Source organism: Camelus bactrianus, chromosome 14 (assembly GCF_048773025.1).
Source record: "Camelus bactrianus isolate YW-2024 breed Bactrian camel chromosome 14, ASM4877302v1, whole genome shotgun sequence".
Taxonomy (NCBI): Eukaryota; Metazoa; Chordata; class Mammalia; order Artiodactyla; family Camelidae; genus Camelus; species Camelus bactrianus.
Genome location: NC_133552.1, coordinates 60860280 through 60872604, shown reverse-complemented (window position 1 = coordinate 60872604; position 12325 = coordinate 60860280). Strand labels below are relative to the sequence as shown.

The following is a 12325-nucleotide window of genomic DNA, read 5'->3' as shown; positions in this document are numbered from 1 at the left end:
TATGTGGTATCAGGAAGCCACAGGACTTAAATAGACTACCTTAAATCAGTCTTTTAAATGAAGTGGCAATACATCAGTCAAAAAGTGATTGAGAATGTGGTACTCATCTTTCTCATGCATTTTTTTAAACATTATGTATTGCTACATATAGAGGTATCTATAAGCAATATGTTCTTGGCATGTTTTTAAGCTTACTATGTTATTACCCTATGTATATGTCATTCTACAATAATATTATAAATAGTATTATAAAATATATTACATTAAAAATGTTATTTTAATATTCAGTCATATTGATATATGTGTCCCTTACCCATTCACTTAAACCATTGTATAATGTTCCATTGCATGGATATACCACAATTTTAAAAAATCCATTCCTCTATTCAAGGAAATTGAGGTTAGTTTCACTTTTCCACTGTCACAATCCACTTTCAAAAATGTTTCTTTGTCCACATGTGGGAAGTTTCTTGAAGGCAGAGACCTTTAAACCTTTTATCAGATTCAATAAAAATATTTTGTGCATGTACCCACAATGTATGAATATAGTATCCTTTATAAATTATATATATATGTAAACAAATGTACCAAACTAATATGTGTATCATAAGTAATACAAAAAAAGAAATATAAAAAGGGTGAGAAAAGTAAAAAAAAAAAAACCCCAATATTTTATAAATATTTTTATTCATTAGTGGTATAAAAATCATTAGGGTAGATAATGTGATTGTATGCTTCATTGGTTACTAAAAACATCTCAAGTCAAGATTTGAAGTCTGGGCAGAAAGCCTGGTTGTCAATTCAGTTTATTTCAATCCTGGTTTTCATAGCTGCCATACTGAAAAATATGCTTTAAGGTGGGAGTGTGGGTGGAGCATAACTGACCATAACTAGATTCAGAAAGATATCTTCATTTTAAAAATGGTGAAGTTTTCAACAAATGGTACTGGGACAACTGGAAATCTACATGCAAAAGACTGAAGTTGGACTCTCCCAGCTGATGCCATACACAGAAACTAACTCCGTGGATCATAAACAATACAACTTGCAGAAGGAAAATAGGACTGAATCTTTGTGACCTTTGGGTTCGGCAGTGGTTTCTTTAGGAAACCAAGAGCACAAACAACAAAAGAAGAAAAATAGCAACTTAGACATCACCAAAATTGAAAACATTTGTGCTACAAATGATACCATCCAGAAAGTGGAAGGACAACCCACAGAATGAGAGAAAATATTTGAAAATCATATATTTAATAAGAGACTTACATCCCAAATATATAAAGAATTATTACAACTCAATAATAAAAAGGCAAACCAATTATTTTTTAACATGGGCAAAGTATTTAAATAGACATTTCTCCAAAGAAAATATACAATTGGCAAAAAAACACATGAAAAGATGCTCCAGATCATTACTCATTAGGGAAATGCAAATCAAAACCATGATGAGATACCACTTCACACTCACTAGGCTCTAATAAGTAAATAAACACATGCTAACAAGTGTTGATGAGGCAGATAAATTGGAATCCTTATACTCTGCTGGGGGAAATGTAAAATGATGCAACCACTTTGAAAAACTGTTTCTCAAAATGTTAAACATAGAGTTACTATATGACCCAGCACTTTTGTTCCTAGGTATACACCCAAGAGAAATGACAATATATGTCCACTCAAAAATTTGTAGGTAAATGTTCATAGCAACATTATTCACAATAAATAAAATGGGGAAACAACCCAAATGCCCATCAACTGGTAAACAAAGTGTGGTCTGTCCATACAATGGAATTATTCAGCCATGAAAAGGAGTGGAGCCCTGATACATGCTCTAAGGTGAACGCACCCGAAAAACATTATGCTAAGTGAAAGAAGCCAGTCACAAAGATGATTCCATTTACATGAAGTGGCAGGTAGATCCACAGAGACAGAAAGCAGGTTAGTGGTTGCCAAGGACGGGGGGAGGGGACATGGACACAGATACGGAGTTTCTTTTTGGAGTGATGGGAACTGGATTGTTGTGATGGTTCTACAACCCTGTGGGTATAATGAAGTCACTGAATTGTACACTTTACATGAGACAAGGATGAATTTTGTAGTATGTGACTTATATCTCATAAAGCTTTTTTTTTTTAAATTGAAAAGGAACAAATATCAGTGTCCCTTGGTTATTCTTTAAGGAACTGGTCCCATCTTGTCATTTTCTCAGCTGGTTCCCACTCTCCACACCTCATCCCATGATCACTTCATAGCTTACATCCTAGTGCTCCTAAAATGCCTGAGCTGACCTGAAGCCTTCGTGGAACCCTAGGATATGCCCAATCAGAGCTCTTAGAGAAAACGCCAGATCTTCAGTCTCTGCTTTCTTTGCCCTTCAAAGCTCTCAGAATGAGTTTGCTGTTTACTATTTTCTGTGTGTACATGGAAACATATCTGATGTGTGTGATGTTGCTTTTTTTTCCCCAGATTATTTTCATTCTTATTGGTGTCTTGTACCAGCCCTGAGACATATGTGAGGCAGGCAGTAGTCCTCACGTTTTAGGGAAAGATTTATTCAGTCTTATGGCTTATACTATATAAAGCCAGGACCCAGGCCCAAGGGTCTACTTCCTAATTTCATACTATTTCCATTATCTGTCTATTGAATTGTTCATTTTCATCTTTGATAAAAGTGGCAGTTACAGTTTGGAGCAGTATCAGTTTTCTTAGACTTCTGTCGACCTACATCAGGTTGAATTTTCTATATTAATCACCTGTCAAATGACACCAAGTCAAATGCCCAAGGATGTCAGGACCTGAGACTAATTCACAGAAATATTCTCTCACTCCCTGGAATTTGACCGGTATTACATACTGCTACAAAGTAGATGAAACTTGGCCACTGTAGACAAAAAAAAAAAAAAAAAAAAAAAATCAATAGTCTATCTAAAGAAGAAATAGAGAGTTTTATTCCAGCCGATCTAAGGATTATAACCCAGGACACAGTCTTTCAGAAAACTAAGGACTGTTCCACTTGTTAGAAGTCAGAGGTACAATCATACGCATTTTCAAGACAAAAGATTGTACATCAAAATGACACACTGACATTTTTACATAAAAAATGTCATACATTTTACATAAAAAATGTCACCAAAGACATATAATCTAGATCTCAATGGAAAAAGCAAGCAGCAGGTCATCATGACCCCTTACAGAATTAGGAAAGAATGTTATCTTCCAAGGAGTTACATTGCTGGCGTCAGAAGAAGGGGGAATAAAAACAAAAAAACCAACAGAAAACCATTGATCTTTACAGTGGAGCCAGCATTCCCAGCTTTGAGGAGGTCTGGTTAATGTATAATGCAGGTGCACATTAGGGAGGGCTCAAGTGAGGGCAGGGACTGTGTTATGCTTACATTTTCTTATCTTGCCTTATAACATAAATTTTATTCCATCACTATATATTTTAGGAATATAAAAGCTGAATTGTTCTTTATGGTACTCAGGTGTAGACCATGCTGACTTCTCGTTCTCTAACATGGACAGTCTTCTGTGTGCTTTCACTCACTATCTGTAGGAAAGATCCACTGGTCTCACTTTGGGCAGCATCCTGCTCCTCCTGGGGTAGTCCCAGAGAGTCAGAGTCTTCTCCAGCCTGGAACATTTCAGGAAGAGGTCTCTAATCATCTGTTCACACAGATACTGCCTATATGGTCCTTTGGAGACAGGCAACTCAACTGGTTGCATGTGAAGCTTGGGCACAGGGGACTTTATAGAGGCTGGTGGTCTTGGGACCTAGCACCCAGTCCTATTAAGTGTTCCATTCGTCACCATATTCTAGTGCTGATCACTTTATTCCACGACTTGCAGACCCAGGTCTCTACCGTCTGAGGGGAATTCCTCCAAACTGTCTCTGATTGCTGGGCTGGCCCATTTCTTCCTCTCCACTCCTCGGAGCCCCTCCCTGCCTCAGGGTCCTCTTTAAAGGTGAAGGAAATATATGGGCTTCCCTGGCCCCCCAGAGAATCCCAGTTGGAAGCGGTCTTTTAGGTCCTCAGCAACTTGTGCTCTGGATCCTTCACCACTTGGGCTCTCAAGCTTCTGAAACAAGGAGCACAAAGCCACAGCCGCCTTCTTGAAGGGGAAGAGACCAGCACCTATTTCAATCCGTGCTTGATATCCTCAAATATCATCAAAATAGTTCCTAGTTACAAAATACTTAGAACTGTTCCAGGCACTTGACTATGTTAAATACATCCTTTTAGATGTGTTCGCCTTGCAGGTGAGCAAGGGCAAACCTGGGGTTGGCTCCTTTCTGCCTTCACGCTCTAGGAATCCTCCACAGACATCTTAACCTCCTTCCAGAAGGGCACAGAGTCCAACTTCAGGTGCGCGGACTGCGACCTAGAGCAAATTATCCCGTAGACAGGTCACAAGACAGATGGTTTTGTATTTCAGATTTGTAAATACTTTTGATGAGAGCTTCAACGTCACGATGAATGGGGAAGTTTATGTGAGTGTCGCCAGTCACAATGCCAGCGAATATCAGTTTTTTCCTTCTGGCGTGTAAGTACCCACACTGGACACTTTGCTCCAAAGTTCAAGGGTTTCAAGTCTTTTTCTTTAAGGAATACATTGAAGCTTTTAATACCAAGAATGTTAATGTATATTATTCTTTCTTTTCATAGAAAAAGCTTCACAATAAACTCAGCAGAGATTTCACAACAGTGTGAAAATGATTTCAAATCATCCTACCTTGAATACGGTAGTGCGTATACCTATGTAATCGCAAGGAAGGTTAGTAACTCATTGTGTTGAGTCAGAAGTTCTACTCAAACTTCATTGATACAAGTCCTCACAAACACGACATAGTAATGACTTAACTGAAGTAATATTAGGATCTGTGTTTTTTTTTTTAGGATCTGTATTTTAAATGGGTTTAGAATTAATTCAGCTCACCACTGATTCCTTAGTTTATCAGTCTTAAGTTCGCCATTAGAATAAAATTAAATAGACTGACTTACTCTAAAAGTTCACATTGACCAGTATCTGTAACTCCCTTGTAGACTGTTAACATGGACTTCAGAAACTCTTAGTTCAAAGAGCTGGCAGTGTTTTCAACAAACCTGACTTCCAATCTACTCTCTTATTTAAGAGGAAAACACTAGTGAACACATTTTCAAATCCCACCAAGGCCATTCCATCCCAAGTATAAAATGCAGTGTTGCATATTTACATTTAAAATGTGTACTTACTGGATAGATCATATGGTGTAATCCTGGAAATCCAAATTCAGTTTGCCTGTGTGAACAATTTTTATTCTGGAAGCAATCTTGATTTTCAGTTCTTCTCCCTTTTGCCTCATTGGTTTAGAATGATGGCTGCCCCGAAGTGAAGATATTTGAAGATATCGCACCCAACACCATTAACATGGCTCTGCAGATCCCGCAGTATTTCCTCCTCACCTGCGGCGAGGTGGTTTTCTCTGTCACGGGATTGGAGTTCTCATATTCTCAGGTTTCTTGCCTATTGTTTCTCACACCTCTCCCTACAACCCTGCCTTCAAAAGATGCTGCTGGGACTTAATTAAAAACTGGAGTACCCATATATTTACAGTATAAAAAAATCTAGAAAGCATTAAGGTGGATTCAACCAAACAAGGTTTTGGAGGTCACCAAGTCTTATTTATTGAATAAGAATATTACTCAATTTAGCATCATGGGTATACATAGCATAGTCTGAACGCCCAGTCATATACTAGAGATTTGGAGTCCTAAGCAGGAAAACCTGTGTTAATGACCATTGCCAGGGTCATGCTGGTCAGTCGATCCCACATTCTGAAACAACGCCATTCATAACAGTGCTCGTGTGTAGACCTGTGTCCTCATTATCTTTAAGAGTCAGTTGACTTCTCTTAAGTAGCTCCTAGTAAACACACTGATTAAGGCCTAGCTTTTATTTTATTTTATTTTACTTTACTTTATTTTTGTTGCTATTAATGGAGGTACTCGGGATTAAACCCAGGACCTTGTGCTTGCTAACCATGCACCCTACCCCTGAGCTGTACCCCGCCCAAGGCCTAGCTTTTAAAGGTTAAAAAAAAACCAGTACTGCTTTTGTGTCTATTGGACTAATGAGGCAGATTTTGCCGATACCTGATTTAGAGCTTAGTTTCTGAACAATTTTATCAAAATACAGTTGCAGTCGTTACAGTGTTCATGACCCCTCCAGGCCTGGTACCTTCCAGTCCTGCAGTAAACATTGGAAATAGGATTGGATAATCCCTTTCTGCAGTGGCCTCACAGTCTAATTAAGGAGAGGACTACAGCGCAGGTAACAGGAGTTTGGAGAGAGGTTTTGGTGACGTGGCTGGGAAGCTCCCAGAAGAGCAAGATTACAGCACAGAGAGCAGCCTCCATTTAGAGGGAAGAAAATGTCGAGCTGGATGGCTTTGCCTGAAAAACTCTTCTGTAGAAATGGAATCAGTTCATCTGCAGATTGTCCGATTCACTGCAAATTCACAATTTGCAGGCATGTGGTGAATGAAAAGCAAGGGGTTCTTGTATGTTCATACAACGTGAGCATTCGAGATGTCTTACTATCCAGGAGAGGAGCCTTTTTACATGTAAACCAACCTGACCATTCATGTGCATTTGAGGGGCGGGTGGTAGACGGCCTAATTAAATGAACCAGTGAGGCGTGTCCTTCTGAGCTGAGGTTGACCTCAGGATCCTTTGTTTCCTCAGGCTCCTTCCAACATGAAGTCGGTGCTTCAAGCAGGATGGCTGTTGACGGTGGCTGTTGGCAACATCATTGTGCTTATTGTGGCAGGAGCAGGCCAGTTCAGCGAACAGGTACCTCTGTCTTCTCTGATACTGGTCATGGTGATGACCCTCCCTCCCTCCCTCCCTAGCCATCTATATATACTCATGGTCCTCTTGGCTAATGGCTAAAAAAACCTGCCTGATCAGCCGGATAGGGTGGTTACCAAGTAGTCATATGGCCACACATGTGCTGTTTCTTCTTATTTCCACTTGGCGTTCCACAGCTGGAAAATAGCCAGACATCACCACATGGGGTGAACATACTTACACCCTAGTGTGGTTTACTGTCAAAGGAAAGGTCTTTCCTGGCTTCGGTGAATGCAGCTTCATGGCCCCAAACCAGAAAGTTTATCCAGAAAGTTTCATAATACCTAAAGTTGAAGCCATTCTAAAGGTGGCTGTCATTTTTCCAGTTAAAATAAAATGAGGGCTTCTCTGGTACTGAAACTCTCTCCTTCAGGACTTCAGCATCTCGACCTCACAAGGGAGTTACCTCTCCCCCATCAGATGCATACCTCCCCCACCAGGTCACACCAGAGCCTGTGCTAACCCTGTGCGGCCATGACCTCGTGGTATTGCCAGAGGGTAACACAGGGGGCTTAGCTTCGAATATTTCAGCACAGTCTTTTACCCTCAAGAGTACTATTTGGTGTTCTCTTGGTCCCCATCCTTCTAGGGGCCAGCTGTGTGCCTTAAGACTTGGGTGTTTCAGAAATTCTCTCTCATCTTCCCAGAGTCTTGGGGGTCTGCACTCGAGAGCTGTAAGAAAAATGTTATCACTACACTTGGACATCCAAGAAAAGCTGGCCATTCTGTATCTGTGGCAGTAACCTACCAATTTTCCCTAACAACTTAATTTCCAAGCAGCTTGCATCTGGGTGTAGCCAGGAACTATACCCGTGATCCATACATTACCATAACCTGTCCTGTTTGTGGTTTTCTTTCTTGCTCCGACTCCAATTCCTTCCAAGTGGGCTGAGTACGTTCTGTTTGCGGCATTGCTTCTGGTTGTCTGCGTCATATTTGCCATCATGGCGCGATTCTATACGTACATCAATCCAGCTGAGATCGAAGCTCAGTTTGATGAGGACGAAAAGAAAAAGTACCTGGAAAAGAGCAACCCCTATCCCAAGTCGGACTCCTTCTCACAGACACAGATGTGATTGTCAGGGAGCACGTGGAGGATGGACTGGGGCCAGAGCGTGCCAGGCCTCTGTCCCCTGGTAGCAGGACCCCCCGGTGGGTACTCTTCACGACTGTGAACCAAGCCAGGAAAGCTGTGTTCGAAACAGCCAGCAATGAACCAAAACCTCTAAAAGAAGTCTTTTGTTTTTTCAGAGAAGTCTTATTTAAAGCACGCGTGCGCACACACACTTTCACAACACCGAATCTGTACCCTGCATTTAACTCTTTCTTAACACACAAAGTTATTTTGGACTAACTTAAATTTTTGAAATGGTGGCCAAGTTCTCTATTGCTTGCATTCTAACACCCTGTGGAAACGACGTTCAATGAGGCGGGAGCCAAGGCGGAAAGTTAAGGATCGGACTTTGGAAAGGTAAAAAGCACCTGGCGAGTGTTAACTGCTAAAGTTACCTTTTGTTTTCAGTTTCGTTTTTCCAGTCCCTACCTCTTTTTAAATTATGTAGAACTCAAAAAACTACTCAGGTAAAGGCAAGTAATGATTTTTGGAGTTTCAGTGGTATGAAATAAACTCTCGTTCTTAAGAGTGTCTGTGTATTTGGGGGCAGGGTGAGAAATCCTGGACATGTTTCCTGACTATAAAAGCTGTGCACACTCAGTAGAGCTTCATCAGAAGTTGATAAAAACGTGGACAAAGCCACGCCCACATACAACACACTGCAGGAACATGAGATACCGAGGTCTGCTTCTCCCGGTCCCAGTTTTCTCGGGGATGTCCCTGTCGACACTGCTGTTCCTAGGTGCTGCCCATGTGCCTGTTTTCTGTACTGTCTCAAAGTGCTTTTCTCAATACTCACGAGCGTTTTTTTTTTACTTGAATACAAATTGTTCCAAAATACTGTAAACACTTCCAGCCTAAGTCATCCTAGAGGTATTCATCACATAACCAGTCCCAGGTGGCAGACCCAGAACGAGTCAACTTTGGCACTCCTATAAAAACAAGCCACGGTTCTTAGACGGACTTGTGCCCTGCTCTGAATGTGGGAACTGGTTCCTGGAATAGGAGGCTGGATCTCTAAGATGCTCTGTGTACAAGCTTGTCATTGTACCATGGAAACGGAAGAAAGCAGAGACTTGAAGTCCAGAGTGAGAGACGCAAATGTGATGATCAAATCATGTTTAGGACCTTTTCTACCCTTCAGGCCAAGTCCTCATCCCTTCACTGAGGCTCTTTCCTCTCTGGCTATGTCTCCTTGTTTTCTGCTCACTCTGATCCACCAGCATCAAGTTTCTCCTAGTTCCTGGAATGCAATGGGTTCTCACTTCCAGGTCAAAGGCAAGAGAACAATTAGGTCCCGAGACCCTTAGTCCCTACCCACACCTTGTTCCCCACGCACCCCTCCTGTCTATGTCCTCTTCATCTCCAGGTTCCAGGCCACTTCCGCTAAGGGTTTTCTCATCTCCCCATTGGCTGTGTCCCTCCTCTGCCCTCCCTCCCATCACATACCCCTCTGTGTATTATGACTGTCCAACAACCTTCCCTGGGCTGAAAACTCTCCACGTGTGTCCCGTTCTCCATTCAGTCTCCAGAACATGGTCAGCCTCTCTGGGTTAAATAACTGTTTGTAATGTCTTGGACTACAAGGAGTGAGATGGAAGAGGCTGAACATTCAACAGTGATTTAATTGAGCCTCCTTGACAAAGTCTCGTGTGAGACTAGTGATCAGGGACTACTGACTTGGCCTCTCCGATCATCCCTGCCCTCCAGCTTACATAACATGCCTTTGATGGGGGGAGACCAGTAGTCACAGTGATGGGCACTCGGTTTTATTACCCTGCTCTTGTCAATGATCCAAAGCAAACTAATCCTAAACCCTCAAGAGATGCTCTGGTCCTAACTCTTCTTACAGCGCTGGGTCACATGGGGCATCTCTTCACCTTTGAGATCTCATTTTCCTCTCCTGTGGAACAAAGAGAACACGAGACCACCTGAGGTCTTAAAAAATCCTCGTTTGAGGGTGCCTGTCAAACACCAGCCTTGCAAATACTGAATGAAGGCCCATCCCTCAGTCGACTCTGACATTAACACTGAGTTCTCTTTGCAGTTGGATGGGAACCATGCCAATGTGTTTGATCTTCACCGGTCTTTAAAGATAAGAGGGGAGTGTGGGGGACCCGGGGCACTTTGCTCCTCAGGGATGGCTTTTCAGAGTAATCCTCCCTCTAGGTGTTATTGGACCATTTCTTCCAAACAGAATCAAGACTGACGGGTGCCAACATGGTGTTCTAGACGCAAGAGTTTGGAAAATGGCAGGTGTCATGAGGCAGGAGTGGCGGAGGGGATACGTGAGGCCAGATCCACAACCTCTGGTCTCCCGCCCTCTCCTTGGCCCCCATTTTTTTCTGCTTTACAACTTTCTCTAAGTTCCAGGCTGATTAGGATTTAACCAAACTAATACACTGGCTTGGACACTGGCTGAGTGTTAAAGTGTGACTCTACGTGGGGTTGGAGAGAGCACCTGGAATGAAAATGCTGTCATTGGAAATAGCCGGATTTCATTGCTTGTACCTAAAAGACAGAATATTTTGAAAAGTACTTACAATGTACATATGAATTCTTCTCCACCTATTTTTGTTTCATTTCCACATTTCTCCATAATTTTTTTTTCATTTTGTGACTATTCTTTTTTTCTTTCCAGGTACTAAGATACTTATTTTGTGGTCGATTTTATAAAAATTATCAAATGTATGTTCCAGTTTGATTTTTATTGACCATTTTAGCCATAGATTTTGTTACATATTCTGGAATTTTTTTTGCAGCTTCATTTTTTTTTTTTTTGAAAACAACGATAAGCCTACAGCACCTGGTATTTCCAGGTGGTGTCCCATCCAAGTACTAGCCAGGCCCGACCCTGCTTAGCTTCCAAGATCAGATAAGATCAGGCCTGTTCAGGATGGTATCACTGTAGACACAGCTTCATTTTTTTTTTATGACAAATAACAGTAGTTAACGTTTATTGGATGCCGAATACGTGCAGACAGCATGGGAAGTACTGTACTGTGTGTGTTTACAAGCATGTAGTCCTTGCACCAGCACTATAATGTCGATTACTGTTATTAGTCCCATTCTGCAGAAGAGAAAACAGGCACAGAGAAACCAGGTAATCTGCCCAAGGTCACATCCACAGTCTGGCTCCAGAGGCCAGGCTAGCAGTCACTACACAGACCTGCCTCTCACTGCCAAGGTTTAATGCACAGTATGGATTAACTCAATGTAATCCTTATAACAGTACTAAAGAAGGTTTCTGTTTGTTTGTTTGTTTTTAACCATGGCTTGTGCAATCCTGAGATTTATTTTATTTAGTTTTGTAAAGAAGGTCTTATTACCCCCATTTTAGAGATGAGAAAACTGAGGAATAACCACCTTCAGTAACTTGCCCAAGGCCATAAACCCAGCAGTTAACTGAGCCAGGATTTGAACCCAAGCATGTCTGAGCAGGGAGAAATACCTGTCTCTTAATCACCAGGCTATCCTGTCTCCTTTCACATGGTAAAGTGCAAACATGTGATGTCAGGGGCACTGTAATAGGGGCAAGGACGTAGGGGGCACCGGACGGCCTCAGAGAGACATGGTACTCCTGAAACCTGGGTTAGACACACCAGGGCTGGCCTAGGTGGACAAGAGAGGCCGAGTATGAGGGGGAGATGCTGGTAAATCCTGCTCTCAAAGGATTAAACAGAAAAACCAAAACACAGTTACCATCTTAGAGGGAGCCAGGGCCTCCTATAAGACCTTGTGACATTCTGGAAACACGGGACCCCCTCCCCCACAGCTCTGAGTTTTGCACACCTCCATGGCCCGTGGGAGTCCCGGCGGTGGCTCCTCCCAGGTCACGGGGATGAGCTCCCAAGTGCGCCCTGCAGGGGCCAGTGTCTCACCTTGAGGGGCCGCTGGCTTGAAGGGCAATGGTATATGTGAACCACAAAGGAGGAGTGGTTCAGGGCCATGCTGGAGGGGACAGCAAGTCACAGCAAGGGCCTCAGGGAAGGGGCAGCCTGTTTTGTTTTCAATTGTGGTAATATACACATCACAGTTTACCACTGAGCCATTTTTAAGTCTACACAGTTCAGGGGTATTTAGAACATCCACGTTGCTATGCAACCATCACCAGCATCCAGCGCCAGAACTTTTTTCATCCTACAGAACTGAAACTTCATCCCCCTTACACACTAATTCTCTGCTCCTCCCGCTCCCGGAGGCCTCCAGGAATTCTCCTTCCTCTTGCTTGTCTGTTGGGGATGGCAGGGGCCTTGCAGGCTGTCTGGAGAAGCCCTGTGTGTCAGGCGCCGCCATCTCAAACCTGATCAAAGGCAATAAACAG

The 12325-nt window shown here is 42.4% G+C and overlaps 1 protein-coding gene and 1 pseudogene across 4 annotated transcripts in view; one reads left to right on the top strand and one right to left on the bottom strand.

The window, feature by feature from the left end:
- Nucleotides 1-8161, top strand: part of SLC15A1 (solute carrier family 15 member 1) — a 53687-nt gene extending 45526 nt beyond the window's left edge. For all 4 annotated transcript variants that reach the window (XM_074378468.1, XM_045520155.2, XM_010959678.3 and 1 more), the window contains 5 exons: nt 4435-4542; nt 4665-4773; nt 5350-5493; nt 6723-6830; nt 7772-8161. In XM_074378468.1, coding sequence (XP_074234569.1) covers nt 4435-4542; nt 4665-4773; nt 5350-5493; nt 6723-6830; nt 7772-7963 — 661 coding nt within the window. In that variant the 3' untranslated portion in view covers nt 7964-8161. The remainder of the gene's footprint in view (nt 1-4434; nt 4543-4664; nt 4774-5349; nt 5494-6722; nt 6831-7771) is intronic.
- Nucleotides 8162-10795: 2634 nt separating this feature from the next.
- Nucleotides 10796-10914, bottom strand: LOC123618249 (5S ribosomal RNA; annotated as a pseudogene).
- Nucleotides 10915-12325: the final 1411 nt, after the last annotated feature.